Genomic DNA, 19718 nt, shown 5'->3' on the forward strand with positions numbered 1-19718 from the left:
GCTTAAACGGTCAAACAAGATGATGGATGTTTCCTTTTTTTTTTATTCATGAATGTGAATATAATATGGCAAGATATATTGGCTTGGCTTGGTTACCACTAAATTTGGACTTCAAGTTGCAGGTCTTCATGACCCAAGGTTGTCATCTGTATGTAAACATTCCTTTTAATGAAAAAAGTGTCACTAGGTCTTATGACAACACCACAAGCTCTGTGATCTACAATACAACACAGAATGTTTCGTGCAGGCCAATCCCATTCCGCAAATTGTTTGTAACTGGATATTGGGCACATGATGGACAAAATTCCAGCCGTTAACGGATACGAGGAGGAATTTGGGCATAAGACAGGAACACTTTCTATGGCATGATTGGATATTGGGTACAGCACGGACAACTGCCCAACTGTTCTGTGATATGACCGAATATTAAGCCCAGGTGGGTACTGTTTAAATTGTTCTCATAAATAGCGTATTTACACAAACGAGTTTTCTGTGGTTGTATGCGATTTCTGGTGAGTGGCCAGTTGGTAACTCCAGCAGAAGCTCTGCCCACATTCAATACAAGTGTAAGGCTTTTCACCGGTATGGACACGCTGGTGGCGGACGAGCTGGTAACTCCAGCTGAAATTTTTGCCACACTGCTGGCAAGTATACGGCCTCTCACCAGTATGGGTACGTTGATGTTTGTTGTAATCGGAGTTGCGACTGAAGTTCTTGCCGCAAAGGGGGCACTGGAAAGGCTTCTCGTCGCTGTGCGTGACCCGGTGGCGGTCGCAGCCCACCTTGTCGATGAAACATTTGCCGCAGTCGGGACAGGTGTAGGGCTTTTCGCCCGTGTGTATACGTTGATGAGTCACCAGGACGGAGCGCTGGCTGAAGCTCTTGCCACAGGTGGCACATGTGTAAGGGCGCTCGCCTGTGTGAATGCGCTGATGCATTACTAGCTTTGAGCTCTCGCTGAAGCTCTTGCCGCACTGGATACAGGTGTAGGGGCGCTCACCCGTGTGAGTCCTCTGATGTGTGATAAGGTGTGAGCGCACGCTGAAGCTCTTGCCGCAGTCGCTGCAGGAATATGGCCGTTCGCCGGTGTGAGTGCGCTGGTGGATGACTAGCTTGGAACTCTCGCTGAAACTCTTGCCGCACTCTATGCACGTGTATGGGCGCTCTCCTGTGTGAGTGCGCTGGTGGCGGACCAGCTGGGAACTCTCGCTGAAACATTTGCTGCAGTCCAAGCAGGCAAAGGGTTTTTCACCAGTGTGAATCTTTTGGTGGCGGATGAGCAGAGAACACGAGGTGAAACTTTTGCTGCACTCCATGCATGGGTAGGGGCGCTCCCCGGTGTGGTTACGGTGATGCTGGATGAGTAGAGATTTTTGGCTGAACCATTTCCCACACACTGTGCACAGGAAGGGCTTGGCTTTTGTGCTGGTCCCCTTCTGAGATCGGAACATTCGGCTAGTGGAAAATAGTGACCCGCAGGATGGTACAGGGCACTCCGGTCCTCCATTATTATTGGTTTCATTTTTCTCCCCTGTGTGAGCCTTCGACTCCCCAACTGAAAGGTCATTGTTGCGGGCCGCCATTCCATCTCCACTCAGCAGCTCGTTTGAGGAATGATCGTTATTTGTCTCATTATCCTGATCAGAAGCAGCAAATTCATTTACAATGTTCAGAGACAGTTGTTCCGGAGAGCTGCTGCTTGGGTTTCGATGGGTTTTGGTGGGCTTTCTCCTTCGTCTGGGGGAATCTGCTAAGCTCCGCTTGGTATTATTCTTCTCCTGCCACGGGGAGGGTGCTGTTCTTGGGGCTCCATCTATTCCTTTAGACTCTGCAGAATAAAAAAAAAACAACCAATAAGAATTACTTTTAGCAGTAACATTTGCAAAGAACAGAGCTGTGGAGGAAGTTACAAGCATTTCCAAGTGTCAAAAGCACTTTTTACCACACACACATATTTTCCATTTCTCTACATGCCGATTATTGCCTTTTATTTAGAGAAGAGGGAACCAAATAGCACACAACCTGCAAGTTAACATGCCACAGGAACCAGAGAACATAGTTGTGGTTTAATAAATGTTTTCCAACACCTAAAGCAATATATGCATATAATACCGTTATAATAATAGACCACTAACCTTCTTGACTTGACCGTGAATTCATTTGACATCATCATTAGTTCCTTCTGCTGGCCTTTTGTAGTAGGATCAAGCTTGGTGACAGGGGTCAGCAGGCTACTGTAAACATTACTGCACCCTTCCTTGAGAGTTATATGTGTAGCAATATTTCCAGGCATTGGGCCTGTAGTGGGTCTGCCATTGTTACCGGAAACACTTCCAACACATTTAAGTTGAAAACCCAAGTGTGAGAACTAAGACAATTACCATTGCGGCATCTTTGGTTTGTGTTGTTTATTTTATAATGGGGATGGGAGAAGGGAATGAGTGGGATACTCCTCTGGTTTAACTAGGTTTAACTGGGACACTACAGAAAAATGCCCGTTGGCGCTGTCCTGACGCCGGCTGAATGCCGACCAACGCTTCCTGGCGCTTGAAAATACTGTTATGCTGAACTTGTGCTAGAACTTTGATTTTAACACCCTTAGTTAACTCCAAAGATCCAGGACTGTAATGATCCTTGACACACTGTCTGGCTCAAAAGTCCTGTGTATGACTCCCTCCAGCCCTTCACTGACTGAGGTAGCTCCTTGTAACTGCTTGTACTGCTGCAACTCTTAACACTGCACACTAGAGTCCTCAGGGCCCAACCGCTGGCGCCCCCTCTACACTTCAGGGACCTCTTACTAGGCAACCCCCTTAACACTTGCAGGCTCTAGGATCCCTGGGACCTTCAGCGGAGTGGTCCACTCTACACTTCAGGGTCCTCTCACTAGGCAACCCCGTTAACACTTGCAGGCTCTAGGATCCCTGGGACCTTCCCTGGAGCAGCCGTTCTAAACTAGGCAGACCCCAGGGGCAGTTCACAGTACTCACGACCTTGGAAGGCTTTCCTGGAACTGAACCCCTCCTTCTCCACTGGTCCTCGGCCCACCGGATCCTCTCTGCAGCTCAGCTCTCCCTTCTGGATACTCAGGCAGCCATCCAAGACAACCAATCTTTTTGACAGGAGGAGAGACAGCCGTACTCTCCCTCCTGGGACTCTGCTTCTGGCCACAGACGCTGCGTCATGTGCTCCCCTCAGACTTATACCCCCTCCCAGAATCCTCTGCGGCAGAATCTGCCTTCTGGGGTAGATACAAGCCTGAATGGGCCACTGCCCTATTAGAATCCTCTCACAGAGCCAGTGGGGAGACTCCCCTCTCAGTAACCACACCTGGGAGACATGACAGCCTAGCTGAAAATTATGGCCCTGCTGTTAGGCAGCCAAGGCCCACTATACTTTTACCTAGCACCTACCTGTAGGGTGCTACATATGAAAGAACATATCCCTGGCATCTTTTTGGAGGTCCATACTACTCCCTGCTAGCCACTGGGTGCTGTAGTCTTTAGCTGTGCAATTTGCTGATCAGTTTTATAATCAGCTGTACAATCAATCAACTAATTAGTTGAAGACTGAACAGCTAAAGTTTGCACCACCCAGTGGCCAACAGGTTTGCACGTCTAAAGGGATGCCAGGGATGTGTTCCTTTGAAATAGTGCTCTGGAACAGCAGTACAGTGAATGAAGCCAGCCCTAAAGATGATGTGTACACATGATAAAGAGCAAAAATGATTGAGGGTTGAGGAAATTAATAGGAAAAAGTAATGCTGTAGTTTGATACCATTTTTTCCAGCCAGTGATTGGCCATTTTGTAAAAGTGATCTAGGTGACATTACAGCACTGCAAAGAGCTTTCCCGAACTCTGTTAAAGAGGTTTATAACTTGTACCTATAGGTAATCCTTTAACCGGTTCCGGACCGCCCACCGCATAAAAACTGCAGCAGGCTGGCCCTCCTGCACGAACCGACGTAGGGCTACGTCGGTCGTGCGCCTGCAGCTAGGGGCGGAGCTTCTGCCCCCACTCGGCAGCGGAGACTTCGATGCACGGGGCAGGCGACTCCGACTGCCGCCTGACACCCACGATCGTTCCCTGCTGAGAGAGAAGGGCGGTTCTTCTCTCTGGAATGATCAAAGAGTCCTGTGATCCTTCTATATAGGAACACATGTCTCTATGATCATTTCACAAGCCCTTCCCCCATACAGTTAGAAACCCCCCCCCCCTAGGCTCACATTTAACCCCTTGATCACCCACAGTGTTAACCCCTTCCCATATTTCTTAGCACTGATTACTGTAGTAATGTCACTGGTCCCCTCAAAAGTGTCAAAAATGTCAGTTAGGGGTCCAATCTGTCCGCCGCAATGTCGCCGTCCCGCTAAAAATCGCTGATCGCCATCATTACTAGTAAAAAAAAAAAAAAAAAAAAAGACATAAATCTTTCCCCTAGTTTTTAGACGCGATAACGTTTGCGCAAACCAATCAAAATATGCTTATTGCGATTTCTTTTACCAAAAATATGTAGCAGAAAACAAATTGGCCTAAAACGTTAAAAAAAATTTTGATTTTTACATTTTTTTTTTTTGAGAATTTCATATAAAAAAAATGTGAAAAATATTGTTATCTTTTCAAAATTGTCGCTTTTTTGTTTATAGCGCAATCCTCCGGTCTGAAAGTGGTTAAAAATCTCCATAAGCGACGCTTAAAAAAATTTCTACAGGTTATCAGCTTAGAGTTACAGATGAGGTCTAGGGCTCGAATTATTGCTCTCACTCTAACGCTTGCAGCGATACCTCACATGTGTGGTTTGAACACCGTTTACATATGTGGGCGCGACTTGCTTATGTGTTTTTATTCCCATTACAAGGAATGTAAACATCCCTTGTAATATAAATAAGCTGGACAGGTCCTCTTTAATGTGAGATCTGGGGTCAAAAAGACCTCACATGTCACATTTACACTTATTTTTTTTTAAAATTAGCCCTTTAAGGCCGTTGGGCGGAAGTGACGTTTGACATCGCTCCGGTCCTCCAAGGGCATAGAGTTGAGTGGGGGTCATCTTGCCCTCACTCAACTTCCTGCCCATCGGGAGAGGGGATCGGATCATTTTTCTCACTACCGATGGCTCCGGTAAGCAGGGAAAACAACCAGCAAGCGGCGGGAGGGGGGGAACCTCTCTCGCCGTTCATAAAAGTGATCCCATGGCGAATCTGCCACTGGGACTACTTTTATGTTAAAGCGGATCACCCGCTGTCTATTTAACATCAAAGTAGTGACATAAATACACATTGGGCGGTCCCGAGGTGGTTAAAATTTGCATATCTCCTCCTAAAAGCCAGCCCACTGCTTGGCCCATGAGAGGAGTACTGAGGCCGGGTGCTGTGATGTTTTCATGAAGCTATGCACAGCATCTTGCCGGCCCCCTCCTGCCAGCCAAGATCTGCCTGTATTGCATAGAGAAGCAAAAAGACCCAATGATGAGGTCTCCATTCCCATGTGAAATCCTGTGCAGCCCAGTTCCTAACAGGCTAGGGACTGATAATGGTCCGCAGCCTGGGGATTGAGGACCTCTGCCCTATGCGATGAAAAAAAATGATAAATAAAAAAACGTAAAGAAATTAAACAAGCATACAAGAAAGTGCAAATGTAAATGCAAGGATTGGGGGTACCTGCGCACAAAAACATTGATTGCACTACACACACAAGAAATCTCGAAAGGATTGCATGAGGACTCGAGGGCATACAATGAGATTAGAGGAGAAGCGTTTTAACCTCAGGCAACGTAGGGGGTTCTTTACTGTTAGGGCTACAATATTGTGGAATTCTCTACCACAAGAGGTGGTTTCTGCGGGTAGTATGGTGGCTTTCAAAAGACTCTTAGACGTACATCTCAAGGATCAGAACATTCAGGGTATGAGAGATGATTACGGCCACACACACCTACACAGCTTGAACTGGATGGACTATTGTCTTTATTCAACCTCAACTACTATGTAACTATGTAACACAAATACCCCAAAGTGAGAAAAACAAATTCTAGGCCCATTATTCACGGTGCTGTTTTTGGGAGAACAACCGCACAAAGAGTGGACAGCTGACTTAAGCAGGCTGGTCCGGGCAGAGATACAGCTGGACAAGAGCTACAGAGCCCTCCGGTGGCATGTAGCCCAAGTGTGTCCTTGGACAGCGGACGACAGCCCAACAGAAAGCTTTGGCTACGGCGGTATGGGGCTGTTGTACAGAAAGCTGTCAGGGGACCCTGACTTTGGGAGCGATCTGGAGTGGCAGTTGGAGGAAATCATGGATTACAGAGAACAGATGCTGAACATCTTGGAAATGTGCTTAGCACGGGAAGATTTGGAGTTTTTGGCTGTTCAGGAATGGGAGCTGGAGACCGCCTACAGACGGCTGCTAGACTCTGCTCATCTCACCTTTGCCTGGGACTATCCAGATGTACCAGCCGACAGTTCTGAAATCCCAGCTGAAGGGTCTGCAATGGGGCAGAGTAACAGTGTGCTTTGCCCATCTCCACCCGTAGCTATGGAAGCGGAGGTCTTATGGTGGATGCACCAAGTACGGACTCACCTTGATGAACCTGTTTCTGCACAGTACGAGCTTGGATGGAGGAATGAGTTTGTCCAACAGCAGAATGAGGGTCCAGGAGATAGAGCATCCGGTTCATCTCCCCAGCAGAAGTTCGACGACTCGAGAGAAGAGGCGGTCGTCTGTGACCGGAGTCACTTTGGGTGGGGGGCGGCTTGTGGAACTGAGCTTACCTTACAGGTGGTCATCCTCCCTCCCCAGCCAAAAATCATAGAGTTAATTGACTTTTCAGAGGATGTAACATTTACTGAGATTCCAACTGAAGTGCTGACAACAGGGCAGAGCTCTGCTAGCCTCTGCCCAGCACTGGTAATATCGTTTGGGTTCCAGGGACAGGAGATGGTGAACCTCTATCCCCAGACATTGGAGATTTAATAGATTTTTCTGCTGAGGAGGAACAACCCAGTGAACCTCCAGCAGAAGAGCTGGCATCAAGGCATGGCGCTGCTGACCTCTGCCTGCAACAATCAGTGGCCCTGGAGAATTTGTGCAAGGCCACCGACTTTTCATTTTGCTTCCCAGCAGAAGAGCTGGCATCAGGGCAGATCATCACTGAGCTCTGCCCAGCACCAACAGCAGCTTCAGTCTTCCTGAGAGAAGAGGCAGTCGGCCTTTCTCCTATACCAGTGACAGGAACATGGTATTTCCTGCCAGCAGCCTCTGCGGAATTACAACAAACTGCTCCAGCTGAAGTGCTGGCAACTGAACAGAGGGTCCAAGACCTCTGCCCCACACCTGCGGCAGTTCCAGAGGCCCAGGGTGAGAATATGGCAGTCACTTCCCAGCAGATCAGGATCCAGGGGGGAGAAGGGAAAGGAAGTGGTCGTCCTCCCTCCCCAATGGCAGTGTAGCAAAGGAAGAAGTTCTCACAGCAGGAAAACAGGAGTCTGGGAGATGGAGCAACCGGCTCATTTCCCCAGCAGCAGATGAACCGTCTGGGCGTGGAGGAAACTGTCGCTTCCCAACAGTTAGCCCGAGTGGATGATGGTCCCAAGCAGAAGTGCTGGCATCAGGGCAGAGTGCTACCAACCTCTTCCAAGAACCGGCAACAACTCCGGAGTACAAAAATATCTCTCCTGCGCTCGAGTGGTATGCGGGAAGGTGAATCTTCTAGGCGGTTTTATGACACAAATGAAGTGGTCTTGCTGCCCCCCTCAGGACCAAGGGTATCCAAAAGGCACTACAAGAAAACAACAAGAGAAGGGCGCACCGACCTTGTGCATTACCACTTAAAAGTTTATTAACATAAAAGAAGGGTAGCGTACAATATACTCACAAACGTAGCATAAGAACAAGCATATAGGAAATGGGCACCGCTCGCTTCCAGGACACTTCTCTACTGCTGGATAGCGTGATGGCGTCCTCAAAACCTGATGTGGCTTACGCGTTTCGAGGGAGGACCCTCTTCCTCAGAGCCAAAATCGCCACTCTATGAGGTAACTTTTAAGTGGTAATGCACAAGGTCGGTGCGCCCTTCTCTTGTTGTTTTTTTGTAACAACTCCGGAGTTCCAGGGAGCTGGGGCAGGTGGCCCCTCTCACCAGCGACAAGCTGATGTAGTGAAGATACTACTCTCAGCTGAAGCACTGGCAAAAGGGAGGAGCACTGCTGGCCTCTGCCTAGCACCTACAGTGTCTCAATGACCTCTGTCCCACACCTACTGATGACAACTATGCCCTGCGGCCAAGAATGGAAATCATGTGGACTGACTATGTGGGTTCACTTTGCCCGACTAACGCAGGTCCAGACTAGGTGAAGGTTTGAGACCTTGTTAATAATCTTCTTTTGATGGGGGAGAAATGTGACAAACCAAGCCAGGACAGGGGCTTTTGGAGGGGACCGCAGGACAGCCTCCTACCCACTGACTATGGGCCCTGGCTTTTAAGCGAACACTACTCTGGGAGGTATATGCCTGGGGCCCCTTTTAATGGTCTTGTTTCTGACTGAAGTTCAGGTCACCCCAAAACACACTCTGGGAATCTAGGCCCCGGATCCATGTTTAGGGCCTAGATGCCCCATTACCAACAATGACTGCTTCAGACTGTGAGACTCAGAACAGATGTTAACCACTTCCGGACTGCCCACCTTGACGGTAAATACCGGCGTAATGGCAGCAGCTAGCTGCCATAACCCCATTATTTTTTTTTACACCTGGTGATCCGGAATCTGATAAAAGTGGTTCTGGCGGCAGATTCGCCACGGGATCACTTTTATGGGCAGCGGGAGAGGTGCCCCCCCTGCTTCCAGGTCATTTCCCCCGCTTACCAGAGCCGCCGGTAGAGGCGGAAACGATCCAATCTGGTGTAGTGATGGACAGGAAGTAGAGTGAGGGCAAGATGGCCCCCACTCGACTCTATACCCTTGGAGGACTGGAGTGAGGTCAGACATCACTTCCTCCTAACAGCCCTAAAAGACCCTTTTTTTAGGCAAATGTAAAATAACTTTTTGCTTTTAAGTATAAGTGTGAGATGTGAGGTCTTTTTGACCCCAGATCTCACAATATAGAGGTCCGGTCATGCTTATTTCTATTACAAGGGATGTTTAAATTCCTTGTAATAGGAATAAATAAAATTTAAAGAGACAGTATAAAAATAAAAAAGTAAAATAAATGGCAATAAAAAAAAAAAAAAATTTAAAGCGCCCCGTCCCTCCGAGCTCGCACACAGAAGACCTCCTCTGTAACTCCAAACTGATAACCTGTAAAAAAATTTAAAGCATCATCAATGGAGGTTTTTAACCACTTGCCGACCAGCTGCTGCAGTTATGCGGCGGCATGTTCCCGCAAATCGCTGTACCTGTACCGCAAATCGCAGGAGCGATCCTGGGGGCGCGCGGGAAGCCGATCCCCGGGGGCCGGCGGCCGCGTTTGCCGGTGGCACACACGATCGCTTCGCTCCCGGTGAAGAGGAAATGCCAGTCTGAAAATGTTGCAGTCCAGAAAATGTTGTGTCTGCTTTCAGAAAATGTATAATGTTTGGGGGTTTCACATAAACTTCAGGCCTAAAATTATTTTTTTAAATATGTGCAAAAAGGGCCCAGGCGTCAAAAGGGTTACTAAGACATAGAGCAATGAGTAAAGTGCAGTAACACAAGGTAGCCAATAGAATTAATTTACAGTAAAGTGAAATCTCCTGAGTTCCTCTGGGCTCTGCCTTATGAAATAGGAGGACAAATGTACAGCGTACTATACTCACCATTGGCAGGGGCATTTGAGGGTCCATCCACTGAGCCCTCCGCGTCCTGCATACTCTCCCTGCTGCGCCACGGTTTGACGATCATTCACCCACTGCAAAGACAACAAGACTCGGGTTACTAAACAACACCTGTGAATGTCATTACCCCCCACCACGCGCACTTTACTACTCTGGTCCCCACTGAGAGAATCGTCCTTTCCTGACCTGTGACGGGAGTCACTTTGGGCGGCGGGGGGGGCGGGAAGGGGTTTGTTTAACCCAGAATACCTTAGAAAGGTCCTGGAAACCCTTGTCCAGCTCCCCCGGCCCCTCCTATGTGTAAGTCACCCTGTGTCTATTAGGGGCACAGGGTGACCAAGAACCCCAGTCGGGTCTGCACTAACCAGACTTAATGTACAACCACACGGACTCAGCATTTCGTGTTACCCTGGTTATCCTGGGTTCTATATGTGTGGTTTGGGTTAAAGGAGTGAAGGGGCCATTTCACTTAGGACAGTAATATTTATGAATAATATTCCTCAAGAAATATATGAAGATAAATTGGTTTGACATTTTCAGGCTGCTTGTAGTAGTTTATCTCATAGACCATTGCTAGATAGTTTGAGGTGGGGTGGAGGGGTGGAGTTTGTTATTATTAAGTGTCTGTATCCCATTGTTCTATTGTTTCAGTCTGCCTTGGGATCAACCTATTATGGGATGTATATGTGTATATGGATTAGCTGCTAGAGGGGAGGGGGGGATTTCTCCAACAGCCCTTCCTAAAGACTGTCTACTGTTGGAAAGTTGAATATAACTGTGTCGTGTTATGGAATGTAGTTTACCCCGCCCTGTGTCATTATGCAAAGAGGGGGGATTGTCCCCAGAGTGTATATCTCTTTGTGCCTGTGTTTGAATAAACAGTCTTATAAATCTTACCACCATACACTGATGTCTTGACGAGTGGGTGGACTGAGGGTTCTTGGATCGTGCTGATACCAGGCAAGGGAAGCTTATATGGCGGACATACTCTTCTTGAGTAAGGGGTCCGTTACATTAGTGGCAAGTGGTGGGATGCTTTCTGCAGTCTGGGGCATTAAACCCTCCACTGGGATCCAAGGTCCGGATAGCAGAAGAGGAGAGGAAAAGTGGGGGCAGAGGCAGGATGCAAGCCTTACAGCAAAAGGAAGCAGCATTTGTATGGATTTGGATACACGAATGGCAACAGGAAAGCAGTAGCAGTTCGTACAAATTCGGTTACACGAATGGAAGTGTGAATGGAGACGAACTATGCTGGATTAAAATGAGCCACATTCAAGGAATTGCTGGAAGCGATAGGGAAGATAGCCAGCAATAAAACCAAAGCCGCGCTGATTGCAGATCTGACCGAGGGGGATTGGGCACGCAGTATGGCTACAGAAACCATGGATACAGAGTTTGACAAAGAATTGAAAGGCAGGCTAGCGTTTTATGGAGAAAACCCCTTTATCATGGCCAGTGAAGACTGGGATAATCAACCCCGGCTGCCGGAACAGCGTGGCTCTGAGAGACTGCCAACTACTACACAGGCGCCAGAGACAAAATTAAAAAGGTACCACATGATGCCTTTAAAAAGTTTGTGGAAGCAGAGGAAGAGATTGATGGCTTCCCGCAAGGTTTTGAACCGCAATGCAGGCTGTACCAAGTACCCCTGACAGACTGGGTATATAGCCTAGCTGGTAAGCTGTCAGGCCGTGCAGCAGAAGCCTACAGAGCCGTGCCGGAGGAGGAAATCTCAAGCTATAGCTGGGTAAAGGAAGTCATTTTGGCAAGATATGCCATCACCCCAGAAGCGTACAGGAGACGCTTCAGGGAAACAAAGAAACAGGCGAAGGTCTCCCACAGCGAATGGGCTTGCCGTATGCAGAGGGCAGCCCTAGCCTGGCTACAGGCCAGTCAGGCAACCACAGTGGAAGAGATCTCCCAGCTGATTTTAATAGAAAAATTCTTTAATGGAATAAACCCAGAGATACAGGAGTGGATAAGGGACCGCAAACCTACCATTCTCCCTGAAGCAGCCAGGCAGGCCGATGAATATCAAGATGCTCGCAGGCAATCACGGATTCGCTTCAGAAAAAAAACCCAGACTGGTGAACAATAACCCAGGGTCAACAGCACCACAACAAGCAGGACTAATCCCTAACCCCCCAGCAAATCGATACTAAGGGCGCAACGGAGTGCAGTGCCATTTGCGCAAGAAGTTTGGGCACTATCAGAGAGACTGCACTCTGAACTACGCTTCATGGATTCGAACAGGACCACCTTCCCCAGCGCGGGCAGCAGTCCACTAATACCACTCCCACAGGCAGCAATGACCTAGCCTCAGACCAATACTCAAGCCCTTGATTACCAACCTTGGACCACCACTACTACAGAGGGGGAGAAACTCCTCCAACTCGCTGGCACCCAGATACCCATCTCGCAGTGGGGTACAGTGCCACAGGTGCAAACAGTTTGGGCACCATCAACGAGACTGTACCCAGAGCAGGAACCAAGCTGCATGGATCCGACCAGGGTCACCCCCTCCAGCACGGACATCGGTCCCCTACTATCACGCAGAGGTTCCCCCAGTCGTACCCAAGTTCAAACCCACTGAGGAGCAGATCCCAGGCCCACATCACTGAGACCTACTGGCATTCTGAAGTCCAGACTCTTGTATGTTTGGATGGAGTGCAGTCATATGGGAATAGATTTGAGGCTGGGAGGGGAGCCATGGCAGATCAACTGGGAACTACCTTTCTCTAATTAGAAAGTCCCCTCTTATGTCTAAGTCCCCCTGTGTTTATTAACCACTTGCCGACCGCTGCACGACTATATACGGCGGCGGTCAGCCCCTCACAGGCAAAGTGGTACGTCACTAGCCTGTGAGCCAATAGGGGGCGGGGGCGCTCCCGCTCGTTCCCTAAGCAGCTCGCGCGTGTGACCGGTGGACCTGATGTCTGCCGGTCACTCACGATCTCCCCGTGGAGAGGGAGAAAGGCAGACGACTAATGTAAACAAAGCCGCCTGTCTTTCTCCCCTGTGTAACAGCACAGATCATACGGTCCTGCTATGTAGGACCGTTGATCTCTGCTGTTACACACACAGCCACATCCAATCACAGTTAGAAGCACGCCCCTAGGGACACAGTTAACCCCTCCCTCTCCAATAAAGTTAACCCCTTCCCTCCCAGTGTAATTTTTACATAACAGTGCATATGTATAGCACTGATTACTGTAGTAATGTCACTGGTACCCCCAAAAGTGTCAAAAATGTCAGTCAAGGGTCCGATCTGTCCGCCGCAATGTCGCAGTCCCGCAAAAAAAAATAATCGCAGATCGCCGCCATTAATCGTTAAATAAAAAACTAAAAATGACAAAAATCTTTCCCTTAGTTAGTAAACGCGATAACTTTTGCGCAAACCAATCAAAATACGCTTTTTGCGATTTTTTTTACCAAACATATGTAGCAGAAAACAAATTGGCCTAAGATGTTAAAAAAAATTTGATTTTTACATTTTTTTGGGGGGAATTTCATATAAAAAAATGTGAAAAATATTGTTATTTTTGCAAAATTGTCGCTCTTTTTTTGTTTATAGCGCATGATCAAATAAATCGCACAGGTGATCAAATACCACCAAACGAAAGCTCTGTTTGTGGGAAAAAAAAGGACGTTAATTTATTTTGGGTACAGCGTCGCACGACCGCGCAATTGTCCGTTAAAGTCACACAGTGCCGAATCGCAAAATAGGCCCTGGTCAGGAAGGGGGTAAAATCTTCTGGGGCTTAAGTGGTTAAGGGTACAAGGTGACCGAGAAGCCCAGTCTGGCCTGCCCAAACCAGATTTCCACAGACTGATTGGCTATGAGAGCTCCATGCGCCCTACCGGGAAAAACTTACAAACTATGTGGAACTTTGTCCAGGTGGCTGCCATGATGGATTGGCTCTGTGACTTGTTACACGACTGGAGCTGGAGAGAGTCCAGAGAAGGGCAACAAAACTAATTAGGGGATTGGAGGACCTTAATTATGAAGAGCGTCTGCAATCGCTTGATTTATTCTCCCTGGAGAAGAGACGGCTGAGAGGGGACATGATAGCAATTTATACATACCTCAATGGTGATCTCAGCATAGAAAAAAGGCTATTCAGTCGAAGGGATTGCATGAGGACTCGGGGGCATACAATGCGATTAAAGGAGAAGCGTTTTAACCTCAGGCAACGCAGGGGGTTCTTTACTGTTAGGACTACAAGATTGTGGAATTCTCTACCACAAGAGGTGGTTTCTGCGGGAAGTATGGTGGCATTCAAAAGACTCTTAGACGTACATCTCAAGAATCAGAACATTCAGGGGTATGAGAGATGATTACGGCCATACACACCTACACAGGTTGAACTGGATGGACTATTGTCTTTATTCAACCTCAACTACTGTGTAACTATGTAACTCAGGCACAGACCAATTGGAGGTCTGGTACCTGGTTAGTCTACCTTTGGGGGGGGGGGGGGGATGAGATATGTGACGGTACTCACCACCACTGGGGATGAAAGACAGACACTATATGTGGTGTTTGTTATTGTTAAGTGCCTGTATTCCATTGTTCTATTGTTTCTGTCTGCCTTGGGATCAACCTATTATGGGATGTATATGTGTATGTGGATTAGCTGCTAGAGAGGAGGGGGGATTTCTCCAGCAGCCCTTCCCAAAGACTGTCTACTGTTGGAAAGTTGAATATACCTGTGTGTCATGTTACTGAATGTAGTTTACCCCGCCCTGTGTCATTATGCAAAGAGAAGGGGGGATTGTCCCTGAGTGTAGATCTCTTTGTGCCTGTGTTTGAATAAACAGTCTTATGCTTCTTACCACCCTACACTGATGTCTTGACAAGTGACTGGACGGGCTAAGGGATCTTGGATCATGCTGGTACCAGGCAAAGGAAGCTTATACGGCGGACATATTCTTCTTGAGTATGGGGGTCCATTACAGTGTCATTATGCAAAGAGGGGAGGATTGTCCCAGAGTGTATATCTCTTTGTGCCTGTGTTTGAATAAACAGTCTTATGCTTCTTACCACCCTACACTGATGTCTTGACAAGTGACTGGGTGGGCTAAGGGATCTTGGATCGTGCTGGTACCAGGCAAGGGAAGCTTATACGGCGGTTTCTTCTTGGGTACGGGGGTCCATCACATGGCCTATTCCCGTATCGGCTGGTGGATGTGCGGGCAGGAGCAATATTTAGGGGATCGCATTCAGTGACGTTAGTGTGAGGGCTGCCTGAAAATAGTTTTTAACAAATCTTCCTAATCTACAAGCTTGCTGTACTGTAATTTCTTTCATGTGCAAATATCTGTGTTTCAGGCAGCCAGTCAGTACAACAGCTGCTGAGATAAGACCGGCCATGCAGTGTATTCAGTCAGTCGGAGCCGACTAGTAGACTTGCACTGAGAAAGGAACAGAAAAAACAATAAAGGGCATTATGAAGGACTGCGGAGGGTTCTGCGTTCCCGGGTCCCTACACCTGCTGTGCTCATTATGAGGGGCTCCCGCTATTTGTTCTCTTCGTCCTTATAAAAAGTGTCAATAAAATAAAAACCGGAAACCACCAACCACACAAAACAGGTAACAACTAAAAACATGCATTTAAAACAGAGTCCCCCCCCCCCCCCCCTCAAAAAAAAAAAAGAATAAATTAATAAAAGTCAGTAGGCTACATATAGTGTAGCTGCTGACTTTTAATGTTAGGACACCCACCTGTCCTGGAACCCAGCAGATGTTTCCATGTATAGGTGTACAGTGGTCAGTATATTGAGCATACAGTCAGTGTATGGAGTGTACAGTCAGTATACAGAGTATACAGTCAGTATACGGGGTGTACAGGGCATACAGTCAGTGGTCAGTGTATGAAGTATACAGTCAGTGTACGGGGTGTACAGTCAGTATATGGGGTATACAGTCAGCGTATTGGGTGTACAGTCAGTGCATGGGGTGTACAGTCAGTGTACAGAGTATACAGTCAGTGTATGGGGTGTACAGTCAGTGTACAGAGTATACAGTCAGTGTATGGGGTGTGCAGTCAGCGTATGGAGTATACAGTCAGCGTATTGGGTGTACAGTCAGTGCATGGGGTGTACAGTCAGTTTACAGAGTATACAGTCAGTGTATGGGGTGTACAGTCAGTGTACAGAGTATACAGTCAGTGTATGGGGTGTACAGTCAGTGCATGGGGTGTACAGTCAGTGTAGGGGGTGTACAGTCAGTGTATGGGCTGTACAGTCAGTGTATGGGGTGTACAGTCAGTGTACAGAGTATACAGTCAGTGTATGGGGGGGTGTACAGTCAGCGTATGGAGTATACAGTCAGCGTACAGAGTATACAGTCAGCGTACAGAGTATACAGTCAGTGTATGGAGTGTACAGTCAGAGTATGGAGTGTACAGTCAGAGTATGGAGTGTACAGTCGGAGTATGGAGTGTACAGTCAGAGTATGGAGTGTACAGTCGGAGTATGGAGTGTACAGTTAGTATATAGGGTGTACAGTCAGTATATGAAGTGTACAGTCAGTATACGGGGTGTACAGTCAGTGTATGGAGTATACAGTTAGTATATAGGGTGTACAGTCAGTATATGGAGTGTACAGTCAGTGTATGGAGTATACAGTTAGTATATAGGGTGTACAGTCAGTATATAAGGTATACGGTCATTATATAGGGTGTACAGTCAGAGTATGGAGTGTACAGTTAGTATATGAAGTGTACAGTCAGTATATGAAGAGTACAGTCAGTATATAGGGTGTACAGTCAGTATATAGGGTGTACAGTCAGTATATAGGGTGTACAGTCAGTATATAGAGTATACAGTCAGTATATAGAGTATACAGTCTGTATATAGGGTGTACAGTCAGTATATGAAGTGTACAGTCAGTATATAGGGTGTACAGTCAGTATATGGACTGTACAGTCAGTATATAGGGTGTACAGTCAGTATATAGGGTGTACAGTCAGTATATAGAGTATACAGTCTGTATATAGGGTGTACAGTCAGTATATGAAGTGTACAGTCAGTATATAGGGTGTACAGTCAGTATATGGACTGTACAGTCAGTATATAGGGTGTACAGTCAGTATATAGGGTGTACAGTCTGTGTATGGAGTATACAGTTAGTATATAGGGTGTACAGTCAGTATATGGAGTATAAAGTCAGTATATAGGGTGTACAGTCAGTATATAGGGTATACAGTTAGTATATAGGGTGTACAGTCAGTATATAGGGTGTACAGTCTGTGTATGGAGTATACAGTTAGTATATAGGGTGTACAGTCAGTATATAGGGTATACAGTTAGTATATAGGGTGTACAGTCAGTGTATGGAGTATACAGTTAGTATATAGGGTGTACAGTCAGTGTATGGAGTATATGGTCGGTATTTGGAGTGTACAGTCAGTGTATAGGGTATACAGTCAGTATATGGAGTGTACAGTCAGTATATAGGGTGTACAGTCAGTATATAGGGTGTACAGTCAGTATATGGAGTGTACAGTCAGTATATAGGGTGTACAGTCAGTATATAGGGTGTACAGTCAGTATATGGAGTGTACAGTCAGTATATAGGGTGTACAGTCAGTATATAGGGTGTACAGTCAGTATATGGAGTGTACAGTCAGTATATGGAGTATACAGTCAGTATATAGGGTGTACAGTCAGTGTATAGGGTATACAGTCAGTATATGGAGTGTACAGTCAGTATATAGGGTGTACAGTCAGTATATAGGGTGTACAGTCAGTATATGGAGTGTACAGTCAGTATATAGGGTGTACAGTCAGTATATAGGGTGTACAGTCAGTATATGGAGTATACAGTCAGTATATAGGGTGTACAGTCAGTGTATGGAGTATCCAGTTAGTATATAGGGTGTACAGTCAGTATATAGGGTGTACAGTCAGTATATAGAGTATATGGTCAGTATTTGGAGTGTACAGTCAGTATATAGGGTGTACGGTCAGTATATGGAGTGTACAGTCAGTATATAGGGTGTACAGTCCGTGTATGGAGTATACAGTTAGTATATAGGGTGTACAGTCAGTATATGGAGTATACAGTCAGTATATAGGGTGTACAGTCCGTGTATGGAGTATACAGTTAGTATATAGGGTGTACAGTCAGTATATAGGGTGTACAGTCAGTATATAGGGTGTACAGTCAGTATATGGAGTGTACAGTCAGTATATAGGGTGTACAGTCAGTGTATGGAGTATACAGTTAGTATATAGGGTGTACAGTCAGTATATAGGGTGTACAGTCAGTGTATGGAGTATACAGTCAGTATATAGGGTGTACAGTCAGTATATAGGGTATACAGTTAGTATATGGAGTATACAGTCAGTATATAGGGTGTACAGTCCGTGTATGGAGTATACAGTTAGTATATAGGGTGTACAGTCAGTATATAGGGTGTACAGTCAGTATATAGGGTGTACAGTCAGTATATAGGGTGTACAGTCAGTGTATGGAGTATACAGTTAGTATATAGGGTGTACAGTCAGTATATGGAGTGTACAGTCAGTGTATGGAGTATACAGTTAGTATATAGGGTGTACAGTCAGTATATGGAGTATACAGTCAGTACATGGAGTATATGGGGGGTGTACAGTGGTCAGTGTATGGAATGCCCCCCTCCCCCTCTCTCCTCACTGACACTGATATCACACTGACACACACACAGCTCTATCTACCTGCAGTCATCCTGCGGACCGCCCTCTCTGGTGACGTCACCTCCTCTTCCGCCCTTCAGACGTCATAGCCCCGCCTTTTCTTCACACGGGGCTGTGCTGTAGTGACGTAGAAAGTTCCTAGGGCTGTGATTGGTGGAGATGACTGTGTATCCCCGGTGTCTCCGCCCATTCAATAGGCCCAGTCGCCCTTGTGTCGCCATAGGCAGAACGGGCAGGGAGAGCAATCTGTGCTGTGTGTCCGCACTGTGAGGCCGTGCTGACATCGGGCGGCCGTGTTATGTGAGGCCCATACGAGGAGTGAGTGCCGCCCCCCCTAATGTCCTCAGAACTGTCTGAGCCACTGACAGCCAATCAGCACTCCCCTATCCCGGAACACGCCCTTCTCTCGCTGCATGCTGAGCGATGTACACACAATGTGTCCTCAGGAGACCCTCCTCCTGTCATATTAGATGTCACACCTCTTCAGGGCGTGGTCTGCAGAGAGGGCGGAACACTGTCATGATGTGGATCCGCCCACCGGCATGGGAGAATACTGCAGTAACAAACCAATCAGAGTTCTTCTATTCTTTCTGTTCTGCTGGTTGCCATGGGGAACAGGAATCTCCTGGGTGATACACCATATGGGGGAGGAGCTACATATATATATATAGATCCTATGGGGGATGTGCAGTGACTGTCTGCTTGTAGCCTGGCTCTGTGTGATTGAAACATTGGACACGGCTCATTGGTGGAGATGTGCACAGCGCAAACCTCTTTCCTTTTCTTTTTAGACTTCTTTAAGTTAATCATTTAGTTTTATCACATTCCTTACTTTACAATCATTCATTTTCAGAACTCCCTTCATCTATTCCTTATTTTACAATCCATCCAAAATTTGGAGGACGGCTGTATTCATTCTATTCTATTCTGTTTAATTTTATTGTATTCTATACCTTTATTTTCTATTCTGACCATCCCCCGCCCCCTGCGCTCTGCACCTATCCCCTCCCCCTGTGCCCATCCCCCCCCCTGTGCCCATCCCCTTCTCCTGCACCCATCCCTGTCCCCTGTGCTCTGCACCCATTCCCTCCCCCTGCGCCCATCCCCGCCCCCTGCGCCCATCCCCGCCCCCTGCGCCCATCCCTGTCCCCTGTGCTCTGCACCCATCCCCTCCCCCTGCGCCCATCCCTGTCCCCTGTGCTCTGCACCCATCCCCTCCCCCTGCGCCCAT

The 19718-nt window shown here is 47.3% G+C and overlaps 1 protein-coding gene across 1 annotated transcript; it reads right to left on the reverse strand.

Annotated features, from left to right (window-relative positions):
* Positions 1 to 363: 363 nt before the first annotated feature.
* On the reverse strand, positions 364 to 18624 carry LOC309545235 (uncharacterized protein). The gene is made up of 3 exons (XM_082244371.1): positions 18509 to 18624; positions 9788 to 9879; positions 364 to 1828 (listed from the first exon to the last, which is right to left on the reverse strand). Exons 2-3 carry the CDS (start codon positions 9870 to 9872, stop codon positions 474 to 476), a joined length of 1440 nt encoding a protein of 479 aa, XP_082100497.1. The 5' UTR covers positions 9873 to 9879; positions 18509 to 18624; the 3' UTR covers positions 364 to 473.
* Positions 18625 to 19718: the final 1094 nt, after the last annotated feature.

Source organism: Pelophylax lessonae, assembly GCF_965119305.1.
Source record: "Pelophylax lessonae genome assembly, chromosome: 2".
NCBI lineage: Eukaryota > Metazoa > Chordata > Amphibia > Anura > Ranidae > Pelophylax > Pelophylax lessonae.